At 51.9% G+C, this 20,129-nt stretch overlaps 7 protein-coding genes across 7 annotated transcripts; 3 read left to right on the top strand and 4 right to left on the bottom strand.

Moving 5' to 3' along the window:
* Nucleotides 1–2,448: 2,448 nt before the first annotated feature.
* On the top strand, nt 2,449–2,750 carry HO173_005440 (uncharacterized protein; the record flags this gene model as incomplete). The annotated part of the gene is made up of 2 exons (XM_037307357.1): nt 2,449–2,604; nt 2,655–2,750. The coding sequence occupies 2 exons, from the start codon at nt 2,449–2,451 to the stop codon at nt 2,748–2,750; spliced, it is 252 nt and encodes an 83-aa protein (XP_037165695.1).
* Nucleotides 2,751–5,154: 2,404 nt separating this feature from the next.
* HO173_005439 (uncharacterized protein) lies at nt 5,155–5,682 on the top strand (the record flags this gene model as incomplete). Its single annotated transcript, XM_037307356.1, has 2 exons — nt 5,155–5,160; nt 5,314–5,682. The coding sequence occupies 2 exons, from the start codon at nt 5,155–5,157 to the stop codon at nt 5,680–5,682; spliced, it is 375 nt and encodes a 124-aa protein (XP_037165694.1).
* A 1,564-nt stretch (nt 5,683–7,246) lies between these two features.
* On the top strand, nt 7,247–8,368 carry HO173_005438 (uncharacterized protein; the record flags this gene model as incomplete). The annotated part of the gene is made up of 1 exon (XM_037307355.1): nt 7,247–8,368. The coding sequence occupies one exon, from the start codon at nt 7,247–7,249 to the stop codon at nt 8,366–8,368; it is 1,122 nt and encodes a 373-aa protein (XP_037165693.1).
* A 2,094-nt stretch (nt 8,369–10,462) lies between these two features.
* Nucleotides 10,463–11,161, bottom strand: HO173_005437 (uncharacterized protein; the record flags this gene model as incomplete). Its single annotated transcript, XM_037307354.1, has 2 exons — nt 10,463–10,883; nt 11,118–11,161. 2 exons carry the CDS (start codon nt 11,159–11,161, stop codon nt 10,463–10,465), a joined length of 465 nt encoding a protein of 154 aa, XP_037165692.1.
* Nucleotides 11,162–12,319: 1,158 nt separating this feature from the next.
* HO173_005436 (uncharacterized protein) lies at nt 12,320–13,729 on the bottom strand (the record flags this gene model as incomplete). Its single annotated transcript, XM_037307353.1, has 1 exon — nt 12,320–13,729. One exon carries the CDS (start codon nt 13,727–13,729, stop codon nt 12,320–12,322), a length of 1,410 nt encoding a protein of 469 aa, XP_037165691.1.
* Nucleotides 13,730–16,573: 2,844 nt separating this feature from the next.
* HO173_005435 (uncharacterized protein) lies at nt 16,574–16,846 on the bottom strand (the record flags this gene model as incomplete). Its single annotated transcript, XM_037307352.1, has 1 exon — nt 16,574–16,846. The coding sequence occupies one exon, from the start codon at nt 16,844–16,846 to the stop codon at nt 16,574–16,576; it is 273 nt and encodes a 90-aa protein (XP_037165690.1).
* An 834-nt stretch (nt 16,847–17,680) lies between these two features.
* On the bottom strand, nt 17,681–19,129 carry HO173_005434 (uncharacterized protein; the record flags this gene model as incomplete). The annotated part of the gene is made up of 7 exons (XM_037307351.1): nt 17,681–17,839; nt 17,972–18,183; nt 18,274–18,307; nt 18,386–18,650; nt 18,706–18,747; nt 18,804–19,006; nt 19,067–19,129. 7 exons carry the CDS (start codon nt 19,127–19,129, stop codon nt 17,681–17,683), a joined length of 978 nt encoding a protein of 325 aa, XP_037165689.1.
* Between the last annotated feature and the right edge of the window lie 1,000 nt (nt 19,130–20,129).

The following is a 20,129-nucleotide window of genomic DNA, read 5'->3' as shown; positions in this document are numbered from 1 at the left end:
GGTCAAGACCCCTGAAAATTCACTAGTTGCGTCGTGGAGCCTGTGACTAGCGTGGTCCACCTGTTTCTGAATCGTATATACAGTCAAGAGCATAATGGCTGCACCGATTGCGCCACGTTTCCCATGACTCGGTAATGCCTCAGCAATTGCAACTCATCGAAAAGAGAAGCTCCATTTACAGTTCTGTAGGCAACAGCATCTAGTAACGCATCAATGAAAGATGGAAATGCGACCTTCTTAACGCTATAATTCAAGGCGTCGCGCAGGTAGGAACACATCGCGCTGAACCAGATCAACATTTCACGATCTCATAAATAGAGGTTACTACAATAAAGCGTCCACACATTGCAGTACAATGAAGAGTGATTCGTGCAAGTATGCCGACTTTGTATGTTGTACGAAGCAGAGCTCCCACTTGATGAATATGGCAAAATCCATAACTGGTAAGAATCCGGTCCAGACAACGTGCCCTCCGCCATAATCCTCCGTGCATCCTTTCCGTCAAAGGCTCAGCGATCTCAGCACCCGCCCCACAGCGGCCACGCGTGACCGAGATCAGGTTATGGCTGTTTGGGAACCAAGGGCTGGGGGCTTGGTGGCGCGGCTCTCTATCCTTGGGTCCGGTCCCCGGAAGAACTACGGAGGATGTCTATGGGGTACTTTCATCGTTTATGCATCACTATGCTGTCGCAGCCGATGGGAAATTGCCGTTGCTCGGATTGGGACGACCCCCGCCGAGGACCACTGAGGACTATTACGGCGGAGGTTTATGAGTTCGTCGTCCTTGTTGCGCAACAGTGGACTTGGCGCGCTACCTTTGACATCCGGAACGACGGGGTCAACAATGAACTCTGGGGACTATTCTTTGTGGGCCCGAGATCAGGTTTGTATGAGCTTCTACGACTGCTTCAAACACCATTTAGATAGAACCCTTTTCAAGAGGTATGAAGGCTACAACGAGGAGATTGATGAACTCGCAAGGAAGTCCGCTATTTACGCAGTCTGGGGAAACGCTGCTCAATTGGGTTGGTCTATTGCTGTTGTAAATTTTCTAATCGATTGCATGTACTACTGTTGGTGTACGCAAGCCACGATGCAAGCCTCTCTGTCTCACGGATGCATCCTTCATCATCATCGAACCGAATGATCCTTCTCACTGCATGCTCCAGATGCATATTTGGGCTTTATGCGCTCGATCCTTCATTGCTTGTCAAGCCACAAAACCCCAAGGTGTTCGATTTCATTCGCCTGTGTGAATGGCCTCGCGTGACTTTGGTCATCTTCGAAGCCTTCTATTCATAGCATCCGGAGCCGCCGTTCCGTGCGGGACGAATGCGAGGCGCATTGCACCCCTTAGCAGATCCAATCGCATACACCGTTCCAGCCATTGGATATGGGAGGCTAGGAGCCTTACATCCGGCCCTCGACTTGCATTCTTAGGCGCGATGCCGTCGGGGTCGGGGTGTACGAAGCCGGTGGGATGGCCGACGTACTGCTGTCCGGTTTCCCGCCTGGGCATTAGAGGTTACATACCCTCTCTTTGACAGTGTTTGAGAGTTCAGCATGTAGCGCATGATTGTTACCCAATCAGATCGATAGTACTAAGCCATGAACCTTGTCCTTGGGCGGCCCTAGACGATCTGGCGTGTTCGGCTGCATCTGCCTGCGTCTTGTCAGCAAGGGCTCGGTTAGAAGGCAGCGTCACTTCTGTTGTCTCACTAGTTCCTTTCTCGTCAGCTGCCATCGACTTCACAGCAAGCTCTCCTCGCATGGATAGAACGGATGGTGAAGTTCCCCGGTCCCCGACGAATGATCAGAGTGAATCAACGGAGGCCTAAGAAGTAGTGCTGTCTGACCGACGTCCAGCTCAAGGTGGTGTGATCGACAGGTAGCGCTGGACTGCTAGCTTTGCGATCGCATGCAGGTTTGGCTACGAATGTGTCAGGCAGAGTACATAGAAGGCTTAGAGGGATGGTTGTTGAAACGACGTTTAGCTCAGGATGGCGCGCTCGTTGCGCATCTTGATAGCTCTGCAAGTCTGCCGACTTTGCGGTCGATGTCTTCCCTTACGTTGCCTGTGCAGATTCATGCATGTTTGACGGTACATGTCTCGGATGCAAAGTACCCTTGGGCTGCAATATCCCTATCTGGTTGGCTTCTAAGATTTTGTTCATACTGAGTCTCTCTCGCCGGTCCCCAAGGCCAAGAGACAGAACCGAAATGTGCTCCGCACAGACTTCCCGTCGCTCTCGGAGGTATAAACCATCCAGGGCCCTCGATTCTGTGATTTCCCCCTATCTGCGAACGCCTCTAGAACCTCACAGGCTCTCCGGAGAACGAGAAACATTCACATCCACATCAACCTTTCCACATTTCGAAACCCTCCGAATTCTCTCTTAATAACCTCCCAGAATGTCTCCCATCTCATTGCTTGGACGTTCAGCCCAGATGTATGCGGACGCCGCGGCCCTTGGTATTCACATTCCCACCAACCACAGCCTCTTCGACGGTGATGAGCTTTTCGACAAAACGCCGCTCGAGGATCGTCACGACCACGTCTGCATCCTCCGCAGATGCAGTGGCGAGCCTGTTGCGCACATGCCGGTAAGTCAGATCCAAGTATCGTGAGCGATGGATGTCGTTGACCGGCTGAGAAATTTGACAACATGTGTCCTCGCTGCGCTGAACAGGGGATTGAGCAATACGTCTTGCCCGGCAAGCATTGCCCTCGTTGCACCCAGCCGTGCTGAGTGCTGAAGGTTAATGTGTTCGTCCTTGGAGCATGCGGACTCGAGCTGATTAGGCCGATTACCTCTACAGGAAGGGGTTTACGCCTGCTGATCTCGAGGCTGAGGTTTGCATCGCCGACCGACCACGTTCCTACCTACCCTGCAAATCTTGCTCTGGCCTGTGGAGCAGTGGACAAGGTGAAAAACACACGGGCAATCTGGTTTCCTTTTCACTTCGACCCTTATCTATGACGGCTTGAAATACTGTCGAGCGTCTCGATCATCAAGATAGACTTGCGGTTGCTCGTGTCTTCGCATCCGCCTAATGCAAGACTCATGACTCATGGTAGTTCCTAGGACGGCCTCGATAGCCATGTAGTCAGTTCAATCTATAAACATGTGTTCATCGTTCTGGACCTATTTCTTTGCTGTCAGAATTGCCGCTCTTCACTGCTGCATTGAATGCCACTTTGTCACATTCCAGATCCCCCTCGATGAAAACAACCCACATAACAAAGCACAAACAAGCCAATCGATACGCTTGATTGCAGGTACCCCAAGAAACTCGCCTTGGCTTCGCTGCGACCTCTTGCGTTGTTCTCTCTATCCATCCAACTCCCCACATTCTCTAATTTGAATCACGGCTCTTGGTAGGTACGTATTCAATCGCGAACGTCTGGCAACGGTATTTGCTGTTGCTACCGCCCATCACATAAACAACAAAATGTCGCTCAATCGCTTTATCTCCCGCATGCCAACCCCAAAATCTCTAATTGGCCCCGGGGAATTTTTCGTCACGAGGCAGCCCACAGCTTGGCACCCTATGTTTAACCGCCTGTCCTCGGCCTATGAGAAAAGGACCTGTGGCACACCTCCATCTCCGAGCATTCGCCCTTCGTCCAAACGTTTGGCTCCACTTGATGGTGGGTTGGAAACGATAACGTGCTTGTTTCTTCACGCCATGCAGCTGTTTCTTCACGCCATGCTGGCCCGCTTTCTTCACGGGTGCCTTCCCGAGTCCCGGGGCTGGAGATACACGGGACTCGGCAGGACTCTGAATGGATACGTGGTCGCCGCACGGACCGCATGGGGTGACATGCCGGTACCGCATCGACGATCATATGCAAGAGGCATGCAAGAGGCCAAAGAAAGTCGAGATTAGGTCTTTAGGGAATTGGTGGCCAGACGATACTAATTGACCGTGTTTCTTCTCTTGCATGACGCAGAGCACGGGCCACGGTTATGGTTGCCGGTTGGTTCCTCCCTCGGAGGAATTCTTCCTAAATCCACCCGTGGCTTTCTTTCGGACAGTCAGTTGGCTCCTAGGCTTCCACAATATAGATCGGCGAGAGGCGCGTGCCCTCGAATATTTTACAAAAGTATAGTCAACAGTGACTGAGATCAACCAAAGAAGAATGCTTTGTTGTCGTGTCTTAGCCTCGAAAACGACAAAATGCATAGCAGTAGCGAACAGAGCTCTCAAATGCCAGATACGACTTTCACTGGGGCAAAGTCAATAGCTTGATATGTCACCAGCGGCTTCCCTTCCGGACTTCTCTTTCCGCCACTCGGAGTGTGGATTGATAGATTATGGTGCAACCCTTGTGGAACTCACGGACCTTTCTTCCAGTAGCGCGAAGAACTGGTGAAGGATGATCACTATAGTGGCAGTCTCCGTAGTGCCACATTAGTCTGATCAAGCACCAGGAGACGTGCCGTGTGGAACGGACTGGTCCGCGGGGAGATAGGAAAGACGGCGCATTTCCTTTATCGAAGTCGAGGTCAGCCGACGTGTTATGTGTCGAGGCAGCTAAAGATTTATTGAGTGAATCTTCTATCGAGTACCTGAGAGCCAGTGGTTGCTGTACTGGCTGACCTATGGCTCAACAGTGTTGTGTCTTAGGAATTAGTCTTTTGAATATTGGCTCTGAACCTTGTGGATCAGGAATCGCTCCACGAGAAAGGCACGCTTCAACGCGCAAGCAACAAGCAATTTTGAGCGTTACTTACTGCGCTTGTTGACAGGGAGAACATTGACTATCTCGAAAGACTGCCAGAGGAAAGTTGAAGAGAGTTTTGCCTCAACTAGTGGAAGCCCGCGCTATCCTCGATTGAGCTTAGAAGCGCTTGGCATCTTGGATTGTCCTTGCGAGATCCGCTTCACCTCATCACCGTTAGCAATGACCATGGCTACAGAATGGTCGCGCGCTCCAAGACAAGGGTGTGAGATCGCGGTCGCTATTATGCTGTCGCCTTAGGTACCCAGTCCACTTACAACCCTCCGTCGCCGGCTCTCTGGGAAAACGAAAGCGAGGGCAAGAGTCCGCTGCAGGCTCAGTGGGAGCAGTGACATCGGTGTCATATGGCTTCGCACCAAGCGTCAAAGAGGAGGTGAAACAACTCAATAGGGGGTTCCAATGCTGGCATGGTAGTACGTCCAAGTCGCACATATGCCACGTCATTGGTAGGCGCGAGCGCGTGGTAAGAGTCAACATCACTGTCGGAGGGTAGAGCACAGTAACTGACAGATCGCAGCTCTTTCAAGAGGTGCAGTCTCGAGGCCGCCTTGGTATACATCATTCAGACCAAGACGGAAACGCCCATTCCCCTCTGTCCTCTATGCCATGACGCTCTAGACGAGATCTCCAGCCCGGGCCGAGTCTTCATCCCCACAGATTTACCGCACTTCCTGAACTTTGAACGGCGAGACTACAAAAGGAGGAGGGAAATACTTGATTCTACCGACGCTCACACTGTTCGTGAAAGCCCATCCCCTGGTCAGTACTTGCAGCATCAACGCAAAGAGGTGGAAGAGGGTGCTGTCGGGGAATATATGCATGTTAGGTGCCGAGGCATTCCATGGGGCAATACCAGGAGTAGCACGAAGCAGCCTGGTCTAAGCCCGTATACCGACTCAAAGTTGTGGCATGGGGACCCTGTGACGGCGCTTTAGAAAGCCTCGAAGGTGGAGGGGACGACGACTCCGCTTGCTTTCGCTGACGAAGTACGCGGTAAGCTGTTGGAGTCATCGATTCTGTATGGCACCAATGATCAACCTTTAAAAAGATCGACGACGCCAGCAATCAGCCATGGCTGTGGAGGACGGTGACGGTTCAGATTCCAGCCATTGCAACAGGACAATCGAGGAAGCTAAGCCTCAGAGCAAGACTGGGATGCGTCGGAGTGGAGCTCGCTCTAGCCAACGAACACCGCCGCCACTAAGACGATCGCAAGACGCATCGCGATTGGCAGCAAGCTCATAGCATAAACCTCGAACGCAAGCGATCTCCAGTAGGCGGGCGTTAAGACATTGATACGCCTCCAAGTGATATACAGGATCGAAGGAAACGATCAATGTCGGAAGCCCAATGGAAATGGGGACTAGGAGCGACAAGCGAGATGGCCGTGGAGTTCTATGACTCTCCAATTATCATGAGCCCCAGAAAGAGATGGTGATACCCGTCCAGGTAGAACATGCTAGCGACAAGACTCGACAAGAATCGCTGCTGCCGTCTCCCAAGTCGTCTGAAAAGAACGACCCAGCCGACCATTCTCCGACATCGAAACTATAGGAAATGTAGACAACCGTTCATAAGCAGCAACCTCTCTACTTTCCGGCCAAATGTTCCAAATTCGAAAGGGAATACAATCACTGCATCAGTGTGATTAAGTTAGTCGACGAGAAGCAGCTTAGATAGTACCAATCTCCGATATTGCAGAACGTATCAACTGGGACAAAATACGTGCAGCGCAAAGGGTGAGGCAAAGCTGGCGCGAGGATATTGTATGCCTCCTTCGACGGGCATTCGACCTTCAAAAACGAAGCTCTTTTGACGACGAGAAGCGTGCTGCCATCTCCTCGAGTAGGAGTTATACAGCATTTCGTTTGCAACACAGTATGGATTGATGGCTCTCAGACGAGAGAACTACAATGCACCGAGGTTCTCCTAGCTCCTGAGGGTTTTTTTGATGTTTCAGCGCACTATGCGACCATTATTCGTTGCTCGTTTATACAAACATGCGACTACAAGCGCATCACCTTGAAACGGAAACCTGCGACTGGCCAGAACCACTTGTTGCATACTTTGCGGTGGTCCCGCTGCAATGCTCTGACCTGTGCTAGGATTGTTCTGACCAGATTTGATCTATTCCATTTGCAGTGCTTTACCCTTCGTGGGTCAGACTTCCCCTTGAAGCGCAGCCAAGCTCTAATTTTGAATTCATCCGCCCCACGAGCGAGGGTAGTCATTGTTGATGGAACGTTTATTCGCGCGAAACATTCCAGTGCGAACAACAGCGACCCATATGCTTGCGCCACAATGAAGGGAAGGCAGTATTTGCGTTATTAAATGCGTTGATTTCTACACCGTCTCTCTCTCCTCTTTTTTTTACCACGTGTCCTCTGGAGTCAGGAATCTGGAGAAGGAAGCCTACTTGGGAAGGAAACAGAACTGTAATCCCGCCCTCCTCAACGCTCTTCTCCAGAGCAGTGCCTGACCCGGTTTTTCCATTCAATCATGTATTCAACTTACAGTCACATCCTGCTGCCCATACTCCTCTCACTAACCTCCCGTATCGTCCTCGCCCAAGAAATTGCGAAACCAAACTATGACCAAGGGTGGTGCTACTATTGTTCCGACGACGACGCCCCGCCTCTCTGCAACGCCCAATGCACTGTCGCAATCAACAGTCTCTGTGGGCAAGATCTCACGCAATCACAAGTCGTCACCGAGCAAAACTGCACCCTTCAATACAAACCCCCCGTGAACCCTGACTTCAATCGAAACGGCGCAATACCTCCCAGCCCGACCGCGTACCAATGTAACATTACATTCAACAACATCCTCGCCTCCTGCGGCCGTGACGCCGGGTCTCCAAACTCGGCCACCGTAAACGAATCATACTGTACCACCTCTGGCGGCGGCGGCACTTACGGCTGGAACGACGACGGCTCCGTCATGACTGACGGGCTAGGTCGCTACATCGTCTCGACCACCGGCACCGACCAGTGCGGCCAAGCCGAAGCCTCTTGGCAACAAGCGACGTCCGTCATCTTGTGGAACGATAGCTGGATCGGCCCCAACGACCAAGTCGTCCTCGACACCAACCCGCCTCCACTCACCGGCACCGCCGCTGCTCTAGCCACTACTCTGCCAACACCCAACCCCGAATGCGACACCGAAGTCTGCGACATCTACGACAATCCCTACTACGCCACCTCACCCGTCGGACCCTGGCCCGAAGGTGGCAAGAACTCCCTCCGTCACCGCATCGTCTATGAAGGCTGGTCAGAAGCTCCTAATTCTCAGCGCCTGCCCAATAGCATCGAAGACCGCTGCGGCGTGGCCGGCGGCAACTACGCGGCATATATGAACGGCACGCAGAACGTGGCCGATTTTGACCTCCCAGCGGACCTATGTTGGTGCGTTCCGGATGCCATTTTCGATGCGAGTGTTGGGATTCAATTGCCCGATGATACGTTTTGTCCCGCGGGCACGACGTTGCAACCTGGGCAGGAGGTCAATAGAATCGAGTTGAGGCGTTTGATGGAGAGAGGATTGAAGATTAGGGATCCGACGAGGGTGGTGGAGAGGGACTTGACGAAGGAAGTGAAGCATCTGAAGGGGAGGCATTGGTAGGAGGGTCACTGGATGGGATGGAGAAAGGGGTAGGGCAAACGAGATAAGTGTAAAGAGGGATGGTGAATAAACTGTCTGATGGGAAGTGAGTCTAGGGGTGAACGCCGAAAGTATTGTCAAGAGTCGTGATCTTTCTACCTACTCGGGTACTGAGAACGTTTTCGAAGTCTTCAGATTTACGTAGTATAAATCTTTTGACGTGGTATCCCAGTATCCTGTGCCAACATCTTCTTAAGAATAACAAACTCGAGTTCCTGAATGGACACGTTTCTAGTAGATGAAGTTGCATGAGGGAACGATATAAATCGTAACTTCAGCACCCAGGGTCTGCGAATGAGATTTATATCGAGGCTAAGGATTACCCGCAGGCCACAACCTTTGGCTTAAGCGCAAGCTCGCACGATGGAATAGTCATAGCCGGTTATCGCATCTGATCTAGAACAGAGAAGCAGCACGGTGGACAGGTACCGATATCCATCTATCCGGCGCCCTCGCTCCGGCTTGGAAAAAGCCCCATCACACCGACACCCACTCTTGGGTACGCTTTCGATTTTCATCCTCTCTTCTCACCCACATCCACCATGCGCTCCTTTTGTCTACTTCCAGCAGCAATCCTCCACATCTCCGCCACCATCCCCTACATCTCCGCCGCCACCATCCCCCACCCCACTCCCCACCTCGCCCCCTCCAACAACGCCACCGCACCTCCCACCCTCGCCGTCTGGCCAACCCTCCCCCTGGTGGACCAAACTCCGCAACCGCAACCTCGACCCGCCCGCCTTCCTGGACATCGTCTCCGTCGCCGACCACCCCGCGACCCCGCAGCAGACGTACATCCTGCAGGAACTCGTCCTCCTGCCGCTCGCGCGGCGGATCCACGGGGGCGCGGGGCCGGCGAATGGCTCGGAGGCGATCGGTGAGGGCGGTGTGGGGGCGGTGTTTGTGCCGGTGCGGGGGAGGGCGCCGGGGAGGGAGGTGGCGGCGACGGCGGTGGCGGCGCTCGCGGTGGCGGAGTGGTCGTTTGGGGCTAGGGGTTTGAGGGCGGGGGTGAGGGTTGGGGAGGTGAGGGTTGCGGGGTTGGAGGTTTGGGTTGGTGGGGAGGTGGGGAGGGGGGGTGTAGGTGGAGGGTTGTCGGGTGGTTTGACGGGGGTTGTCTCTTGGTGGAAGACTTTGAGGGTGAGTAATCTCTGCGGTCTACAAGTGAGTAGGGATTTGTTCGAATTGCGAAGCGCCCTGCCCAATGGCGCAGACAGTAAGTCTCTGCTTGCTTGGTGAAATGAAGAGGGTGATCGTTGTTCAGGTGGTGGTGCGAGTTTGGTCAAAGGCAACACTAATGAGATGATCGGAAGTGAGCCCAGCAGATTCGTTTCCTTTGCTTTGCAATCAAAAGATAGCAAGAAACACTAAAGCCTCCATTCTGGTACAGACTTTCGTGCGATCCCAACGTTTCGGTCGCCATATTTTGCTCGCAGGAAGAGAACACTTGCAGGATATCTCAGCTTGTTGATCTAGGAATGAAGTTGAGTCTAGGCTTTAAGTCATTAAACGGTCTACTGTTTCGGCATTAGATTACATGGAGATGCATGATCACTGTGGCCAAATAACTGGAAATGTGAGTCTTCAAGTTTCTGCTTCTAGGGTATATCTCTTTCAATAAGTCTCCCAAAATCCCCCCCAAAACAACTCCAGGGACTGCGGACTGCTATGGAATCGTCGCGCGCTACCCTAAATGACTCTCGCAATTCCTGTCCTGAAATCTCACGCTTCCTCATCGGGGAGCCATCCACCTCTCTCATATATAGTTTGATTTCACCCCTGTGCCTTATGGAATGGCAGTGGTCACCGCAGGATTCTGCTCTGCCGTGCACTGCACGAAGGATTCTCCCTGCTGCTCCCCAGCCATCACATGGTGAATCTGGACTCGCCATCCACCTCTCATATATAGGTTTGTTCGTCCTGTGCGTCATGGAATTGCAGGGGTCAGCGGAGAATACTGGACGAAGCTTTCTCCCTGCTGCTCCCCAGCCATCACATGGTGAATCTGGACCCGCCATCCACCTCTCTCGTATATAGTTTTTTGGTTCATCCTGTGCCTCATGGACTCGCAGGGGTCAGTGCAGAAAACTGCACGAAGCTTTCTCCCTGCTGCTCCCCAGCCATCACATGGCGGATCTGGACCCGCACACCCATCTTCAACTGGCCCACCCCCTCGCAGCCCGCCGTCGAACAGCGGAAAAGGGGTTCGTCAGTCTTCCCGGTCCACAACGCGACCACCGCCGTTCCCCGCTGCGGGTCGAGCTCCACCACATGGCCCCAGTAGAGCCGGTCGCCCTCCGCCGTGGCGTTCTCCGCGGGGTACCGTGACAGGTCCGCCGCGGTACCGATCGGGATTGGCGTGTTGGGCGGGGCCGATGTGCCCGCTGTGGCAGAGACGGTGTTTATGGTCAGGGCGTTCCCTGCCCCGGAGGTGTTATTTGCGGTTGGGGCGCTATTGGCCCCGGGTGTGCGGCTCTCGCTGGAGATATATATTAGCATCGCTCATTGCATGTATAAGAGCGTGCTGGGGAAAGAAAGGATGGCAAAGGGGGATGGCACAGGGTTATATGTCGAGTCGAACGGAAGACTGCAGGAGCAAACATGCGTGTCGTTGGGGACAACTCGGCAGAGCGTTGTCGTCTCGGACACGGCTTGTTTGCTCTGCCACGTCTGTCGGAAGATGGCTGACGTGTTTAGGGATGTCATCACTCACCCGGCAGTGTTTGCGTGGTTTGTTTGCGGAACGTGTTGAGACATGATTTGTTGGAGGTTTGATTGTTCGGAGGTGAAATGATGAGTAGAAAGATTGTTTGTTTGTTGATGAAGAAGGATTTGTTCGAAGGTGGAATGCACTGGTGAGTATGAAGATTGTTTGTTAGCTGATGGAGTGGTGAGCTGGAAGGGTGAAGATCTGATGGTGATAGGTGGGCAAACCCCTGGTTATATAACAAATCAGGGCGGTCCTTCCACATCAGCCTGTCTTTTCGACTTGGTACTTCGGCCGCGAACCTGTTTTTTTTCGCTACCAATTGGCATCTCCGCAAGCGAGGAACTGATCCAAACATGGAAAATCTTCCCCACGAACGGCGACTCCGGGGCCCCAGATTTCGGCCGCAAGCCTACCGTTCACTAGAGAGCGGCTTTCTTCTAAGCTGAGAACTGGTTGAAAAGCGGGGGTTTTTCCCCGAACGAATATGGTTTGCTGCAGCACTAATGCAATACCCCACGCGGAGAACTGGTCTTAAGATGAGGATCGAGTTCAGATTGTTGCATACTGATAAGCGCGAGAATCCTACAAGTGATGCCGAGTACGGGGATGGAGCCCACTTTGTTGCATACTGATAGAAACGAAAATCCTACCAGTGGTGCCGAGTACGGGAAGCGAGCCCACATCGTTGCATACTGATAAGAACAAGAATCCTACAAGCGATGCCGAGTACGGGAAGCGAGCCCACATCGTTGCATACTGATAAGCAGAGAATCCTACAAGCGATGCCGAGTACGGGAAGCGAGCCCTCATTGTTGCATACTGATAGAAACGAAAATCCTACCAGTGGTGCCGAGTACGAGAAGCGAACCCACATCGTTGCATACTGATAAGCATGAGAATCCTACCAGTGGTGCCGAGTACGAGAAGCGAGCCCACATTGCTGCATACTGATAGAAACGAGAATCCTACAATTGTTGCCGAGTCAGGGAAACGAGTCCTCATTGTTGCATACTGATAAGGTCAAGAATCCTACAGCTGATGCCGAGTACGAGCATTATCCCCATTCTCCTACTTTCTCACAGCTCCACACAAAAGGCATTTGGCAGGCACGTGGGACTTCATGATCATCATCTACCGTTTCATAGCCTCGGCATATCTAAGAATGGGCAGCTAGTTTCACCTCTAAGCTCGTTACATCATGCAGCTCATCCATCCAAGTATCCCGGCAACTCCTTCCAATCCCCCAAGTGCTTCGGATTCTCCCACTGCCGTCGGCCTGCAATCTCGGCCCCGTATTCTCCCCACATCTGCAGATTCATCTCCAGGTTGATCCAGTCCGTGTCTGCGAACATCTCCTTGATCACCGTGCGCAAAGCGTTCTGTCCCCGCAGGGTGGCCGTTCCGTCTAGGACGATGTATTTGACATCGTTGACTGCGTGTTTGAGGGATGGCGGCGATCCTTTTGGTGGGGTTGGCTCGTCGGACCGCGTCATGAGAAGGATGAACTTTTGGAGAGCTTCTCGGATGGGCTCTAGGTCAACGTGAGGGTATTGGTGGACTGGAGGTTCTGTGTAGATTTCGGAGGAGGAGTCGATGTTGTCTTGGGGAGAGTGGGTGCTGGTGGAGGGTTCGGGGGTAGGGTCCTTGTCGAGATGTTCATCGCTGAGATGGCTGTGGTGGAGAGTGGCATCGTCAAAAGGGTTCTCGTCGAGGGGTCCGTCGCTAGTAGGCGTTCCACTAGAGAGACTGTCGCTAGGGGAGCCTTGATTGAGAGTATCTTCGTTGGGATCGAAAGCGCTGTCCGTAGCGGACGCTTTCAGAATCATGTCTTCTCCCAGATGACGCAAATAGACTTGTCCTTTCATTACACAGCCAGCTCCACACATCTGGACAAGCATCAGGTGGAGGTGAGACTTGTGATAGTGAATTAGGATCGTAAGGTATGTGCCAGCTGTGTTCTTCTGCATCTCATGAGCCAATTGCACCGCTCGCGGTAGTTTGAGGATCATGTCTGAGCCATCCAGGGGTTCGCCAGCGAGTCTCGCCGCCTTGGCTACGACTGTGCGAGCGGAGTCATCCCAGTGATCAGGAAGGGTGATCGCCATCACTTTGAAGTTGAGCGCCGGGTTCTTGTCCAAAGACCACACTCCCATCAACCTGGCGTCCTCGATATGACGTGCGAAGGCTTCCACAAGCTCCGAAGCTTGCTCCTCGGTTGACACCAAAGGTGCATTGGAAGGGGGGAATTCCTCGAATTCGAGGTGGTCTTGCACCTTCTTGCTCAAAGCTTCTTGGTAGAAGTCCTTGTACACCTGACCGCAATCAAAGCCGGTGAAGTACAGCCCTTGGTCTCCGTTGATGTCGACGGAGAAAGAAACGGAAACCCAGGAAGGGCCAAAGTCGAGGCCGACAGGGACCACAGTGGCATTCTTGTCAAGGTTCTTGGGGAAGTGCTGTGAGTCCTCATGTTTGAACGACTCTACCATTTGAGTGAAGGACATTTTGAATGGATATTCAAAGGGCGGTGGGTGAGACAGCGGAGAGTCTAGTGCTTCGGAGGTGGTTTCGAAGGATTCTCCAAGGCAGTATAAGCTTCTGGATGTTGGTGGAGACATGTCGAGGATTCTTGAGTGATAGAGTCATAGAAAGATGAGCCTCAGTGCAGAAGTGGGACTTTGAGATGGGGGAGTTGCTACCCAATGTATATCCCTTTGGAGCAACTGACTGCCTGGGAAAGAGGGGTAGTGAGGCGCCCAGTGCTTCCAAAGGCGAGGTCGGGGCAACACTTCATGTTTCGTCCAGAGACCCAGCACTGCCCCAAAACCACTACATCCGACAAATGCACGGATAGGGCAGCATCATAAGACGGTACAGCGCCGCCTCGATCCTTCGAATTGAGAACAAATACTCGGAAGGGAGGAGTGCGATTGGATGTGAAGTCAGGATGCTTACCCGCAGCCTTGGATAAAGGTACGGATTGGGGAGCGCCGTTGGGAGTGCTTAACACAATGTTAAACACGCTAAAACGTGAGGAGCTGCTTAACACATTACTGAACACGCTAATGCAGGAGCACGGTCGAAAGCCAAGGAAAAGCTCTTACCTTTTACTGTGTATATACTTGCTCAAAAACTCCTCCTATGGTGATCGTCTTCGCACGGATCCCAGGTTCCAACACAACAATTCTTGGACATCCGCCCTTTTGAAGCGTTCTTGAAAGATGTTTTACTTTCAAACCCGCGAATATGTGGGAAATACAACAAACAATCATACGGCCGAGCAATCAGGCGGCAGGTCAACAGGGAAGAAAATCTCGGGTACGTGCATGGGATGCAAAACAATAATCCTCCGAGGCTGTCGATCATGCTGCAAGTAAGCAGCCACTCGGGTCTCGGTTAGGTGTTTGATCTGCAAGTCATAGCCCGGGCGCGTTTCGGAGAGTGGGCAGACAGCGAGGGGATGTTTTGGGCGGCATAGGGGTTGGAGAAGTTGGGCGCTCTTGTTAGGATTTCGGGGCTCGCCGTTGCGAATAGCTGCAGTTAGAACGGTCGTTAGGCCTTCTTTTGTTGATCGCTTTCAGGTTCCAACGAGCGGAGACTGGTCTACCAATGAGATGCTCTTGCGTTTGGATGTTGCATCTCTACGGCGTGATTGCAGGACTGTAACTTTTTGGAAGCTACAGCGCGAGATTTTCATCCATTTTCACATCGCTAATGCCCACTACCAAGCGCTTTGGCCTTCTTTTACTTTCCACACCGACCTTCCTAATCAAGATCAAAAGCTCATCTCCCTCCTCTTTACTCAGTAAAATTCCCATCGTCCACTGGACCCCGAGCTAAGCCCACGATACCTCCTCCTCCTCCTCCTCCTCTTCTGTCGTCATGCAGCCGCCAGCCCACTCGAATCATTCCTCTTGAAAATTGGATGAAACTTTCCCCGTAATCGGATGTCTCCCAGGATGGTGGGTTTTTTTGCCTTTGGACTTCTCGCCTTGTTGTTTTCAGACACCGGAACTTTTGACTGTGGATAGTTTGGAGATCCTTGCTTTGGTAGCTTTTTTGGCTGGGCTGGGTGGTCTTCTTTCTGCTGGGGTTTGAGCTGGAAGCGGAGATTGGCGTCATAGTCACGATTGCGTGTTTCGACCATGGTTGGAGACGGCAGATTGTGTGTGTATTTATCTTACGCGGTTTTCGTTGGGCGTGGGAAGGCTTGAGTCTGTGTTTTCTGCGAATGTGTGAGAAGGAAAGAGGACTCTGATTGATTCGAGATTGGAGAAAATGGCAGCTCCAGCAAACTTCTTGGACCAAGAATCATCATGGAACTTAGTGTCTTGTCATTGGGGAAATTTATTTGCAGCACCGCAGAATTCGGAGAATGCAAGTTCATGAGCCTTTGCCTCATGTCCGCATACTTCGTACTTTAAGAGTATTCGTCGAGTAGGAGCTTTGCGCTTGAGATACGAGTAGTAATGATTAGCCCTTTTTTGAGTCTATGCGCATAAATCCGGGAATTTCTCCAATGAATTTCACGGTGGCTTCTCTGACGTAATGGGCGATATGGGGAGTGGTGAAGATGTCTCGAAGTAGTGAGTAGTGAGATGACCGCTGTGCTATCGTCGAATCCGTTGCCAAAGCTGTGGTACTTCCGAATCAGCGCTCTGTGGGTCTGTAGGATGCGGCTTTGCTACTGCTTGAACTAGTTTCGATATCTGCGCAAGATTTTTTCAAGTCTTCTGGCATGATGAGCAGTAGGATATCAAACAGTAGTTCGTTGGGTAAGGCGGAGAAGGCTGCCAAGGCTTTCAAAGGTGATGATGGTCTCTGGATAATGTTTTGGAAGAGGTTGACAATGATGGATGAGAAGGATAAGCCAAGGATCGGATCTTCTGATGGTGAAGGTGAAAAGAAATCCACTTGGGCGGTATCGGATCTTATAAGGTGCCTAGTCTTACTGATCCTTGGCGTGCCTGAAGGGCGATATCTACCATGAAGCCGGTTGCTTAGGCTTAATGCTTGACGCCGCATTACTGGTGGATATTGTCATCCATGAAGAAAACGGTTCTTTTTGGATAGTAGAACTATTCGTGGTGTTGTAAAACATATCAATTATCTCATAGAACATATTGTCATCAAGGGTAGGTATTTTTCATGAACGAAACACTTCGTTCGTGTGTTCGCGGTGATGCTGTATCACCAGTATTCGGTTCGATTCCTAATGGCGCTGGTACAATGGTGGAGAATGTTTTTAGTTTATCTTCGCGGAGGGAACAAAGCAATTGCTACCACTTCTACCACCCACTTCTGTGACTTTTTCGACCTCTTCCTATCTTCTTTGCTAGCTCCCTTGCTATCTCCCCTTATCACTGCAGCAGGAAAATATCTGCGCTGCGCGACGGAGTGGGGGAACTTAGGTAGAAGGTCGAGACCTCACCCTAGCCCTAACCATTGGTAGTCTTCTGCATCTACCGTCTCACAACAGGGGACCAGTCCATGCACATCCCATTGTCATTCCTACTTGCAGAGCGTTGTATTCCATGGATGACAATCCCTGGGTTTTTGACTTGATCTTCATCACCAGCATGTCCATCAAGGAACGCGACATCCCGTCTTTCCTCGCCACAGTCTTGTTGGATTTCGAAACGGTCTCTGGAGAACCCTAGAGAATCTGGCGTCATAGTAGTCAGGTGTTGCAGGTAGGGGAACCTGGAAAGCTTGCCAGACAGGGTGCCGCGCATTTTTTCGGTATGTGGATGCACTAGGGAACTTTGTGCCATTGGACCAGAGACGAAGAAGAGATCCTGACCAGGGTTGCCGAGAGCTGGCCTTGCATAGTCGGAAGCAACAGAGCCAAGCGAGTATGAGGTTCCGCAAGTACCTCGAATTCACGAGGTGTGCTCATGTAGGATGGTTGCTCTGGAGGAACGAGGATGGTCAGGGTCGGCAGGGTTTGTTTTCGTACGGTACAATCAGGCGTCTCTGCTCCACGAAGCGGATAACTCTAGATGACTCATTTCATCAAATGTTGAAAGCAATGAACGTTGATACTTTTCGACAGCTTTGTACTAAATCGCATAGCGTCTCAGAGTCGACCAGGCTATCGCGAAGCTCATGTTTGCTGACTTCGGAGACTGGAACGAACCTGTTTGGTCCTTGAAGGGAGCTCTGGGATGGGAATCAGAAGCTGATAGCTCTTTGATGGATAGTAGTGTAGCGACACGCGAGAGATGTTGTCTGACGATAGCTTCAAGGCTGTTAGAAGACCGCAGTTGAATCTTTGTGAGCTTTTGATGGGCATAGACAGCGGAATGAAAAACGCAATAGGCTTGTTGATGCGGAGGAGGGTTACCTGGCCTGTACATTGGTTCCTTGCTGAGTTAGCCGGCTGTGCTCGACTCAGTCGCTCTAAACTTAGATGAACGCTTTCAGGAAATTTATTTCTACATGTTTCTCCGGCTAAGAAGGCTATGCTTCGAAACTAGAACACTAGTCGTTACCGATATCAGTCCGCATCAATCATGTCAATACACACAATCTCATCCCCGGAAATTCCCTTCTTCGGTCTCGTTCAATCAGTATGGCAAATTATCATAAGTCTGTCCACAGGGTCCCGCGAAATCCCCCGTACTCCGAACCGCGGGGTTCGTGTCGTTGGAATACGTCAACCCTTCGACCGTTCCTTGCGGACACACGGTACTGATACCCTCGCCGCTCCCGGTGACGGTGGTGGCCTAGGAGGTCAGAATGTCAGCGTGAATTCTCTGGATGAGAAAGGATTTGAGAATTAGAGATTTCCTCGGCCCGTCCGTGCCCTCAAACAAAACCACGCAGCTGCAACTGCCGTGGTAGAAAGGCGGACGTACCTGGTCAACGACACATCCTTCGTAGAAGTACCAGTAGGCTTGGATGCAGTATGGGATCTCGAAATAGCAGGTGTTGCAGCACGCTTCCGCGGAGGCGCCTTGCGGCGTGTCTATACCATAGAGGCTGTTTCCTTCTGTGTTGGATTCGCCGACACCGTTGGAGAGGCCGTATGGGAGCTGTGGCGTCGATGTTGGAAGTGGAATGGCGCAGGCTGCGGGAGGTGCGTATTAGCTTCGGGAGCGCAGTGGAAATTGGAGAATGTCGGCGATGGAACGGGCACTGAGAAGATTTGCTGGCTTACGATAGTAGGTTTTGGAGACCACAGCGGGGGTCGTCTAAGGTTTGTGAGCGTCGAGTCTTCAAATTCTGGGCAGCACGTTTCTTGCGAGCGCTTAGTAAAGGAGGTCACTTACGGTGATAGTCGCGGTGGTCACAGTTACTACCGTAGAAGATGAAACTTTGGTCACGGTGGATTTAGGAGTTGGAATGCTTAGGCAGTCGCAAGCGCTGGAGATGGCGGAGGAGGCAACGGATGTCAGCCAGGTCGGGATCGGTGGATTGGCGTTGCGTTGGATGATTTCTGGTACTGCGTCCGCGTTGACTTCGACTGGTCCACGGCGAACTCTGGCTGGTGCCGTAGTTGCTGGAGGGTTCCCGGGCTCGAAGATGACCGAAGTCCTACCATTGATTAGTATTGAGAGCTGGATGTTGAGACGGCTTCTCAGGCACTCACGAAGCTGTCCCGCTAGTTACAGTGGTCGTAATGGTAGAAGTGCTGGTGAAGTGTCAGGCATCTGGGAAGCTAGTCTTTGGGCGTGCATGGGAATTCACCTGGTGGTCTTCACAACCGAGACCGCTGTCTTAGTAGTGGGTTGTATGCCAAGGAAGGATGAGCAGAATGGTGTGGCGCTATGCAGCTTGAGCACATCAACGACCGAGACTACTTCGGAGCATTGTCGTGGTGTGAGTTTTCGCGCTTTCAATCCCGTTATCAGGAGAAGCGAGAACTGCTTTGGCGGCGAACCCAAGTGCCCCTAGAATAGAGAGAGAGGCGCGCATGACTAAAGGAACCGGTTGAAACACTAGGAACCTACTGGTGCACTATACAAACAATGAAGCGCAAAGCAGATGAACGGCTGGGCGGATTTCTCGGCCATGAGGAAGGGGAGTCGGGCTTTATAGGCATTGTCAGGAACGAAGGGCAGGGATTAAGCCTGGGGACGAACATAGGGTCTCGAACTTTCACAGAAGAGTTTGTTAGTAAGTGAAGTTTTGAGTAGTGAGAAAACATAATTGATTGGCAGTGGACCCATATCGTATTGCTTTCGGCCCTATCCGGCGCTGATGTTTGAAAGGACTCAAGATCTTGTGGCTGGCACATGGCAAAGGCTGATTAATGAGAGTCCCGACTGTTGTTTGTGGCAGCAGCATTGTGTTTACCTGGTGATAGCAAGCGAGCTGAGGAGGTTCGTGTCTAGGTATGTTCCTCATTTCGGACAGCAGGCGTTTTGCGCGCGGGGCTGGTCAGTGGTAGGGATGACAAAGTTCCGGAAAGCAGCCGCTACAACCCGTGTTCGCATGGGAAGCACAGAAAGCGGTAAGTTAACAACTGAACGGTCGTCAATAATAGCCGAGGAGGTAGAGAACTTCAATAGTCTTGCATTAGTCTGTTGGATCTCGGGCGTGGTCTAAACTTAGCTCCTTGCTGTTGATCCTTTGCGGGGTGCATCATATAGCGTCCCTCCAACGTCTTGATATCTCTCACCGAGCAAGGTCGCCATCCATATACACGGCTCCTGGTTGAGGTAGCCGAGCAAAGTCCAACAGCGCGATTCGAGTTTGCCAACATTGGAACTATGGTACAGTTTCCTCTGGTAACGCTATCCCTGTCGAGTGTGACCAGCCAGCGCGATCTTTCCAGTCGACGGCCAGACCATTACATTTCCTCCCAATATCTCAGCTTGATCTCATTGTCCGAGCGTCTTCATACCAATGCCTCACACGGTTCGTCCAAGGTTTCATGAATGTGATAGCGCTGGCAGCGTACCTCCCAAGGATCGCTGATAAAGCACAACCATCGAGAAATGTCTTCTCATGTGTCTGGTTTGGTGCCAGAGCGATTGAACTCCAGAGTGATGAGCTCAGCCGCACGCATGG

This window comes from Letharia columbiana (genome assembly GCF_014066305.1).
Source record: "Letharia columbiana isolate WasteWater2 chromosome Unknown Sc0000015_s0, whole genome shotgun sequence".
In the NCBI taxonomy this organism is placed as follows: domain Eukaryota; kingdom Fungi; phylum Ascomycota; class Lecanoromycetes; order Lecanorales; family Parmeliaceae; genus Letharia; species Letharia columbiana.
This window is presented reverse-complemented; position numbering and strand designations above follow the sequence as displayed.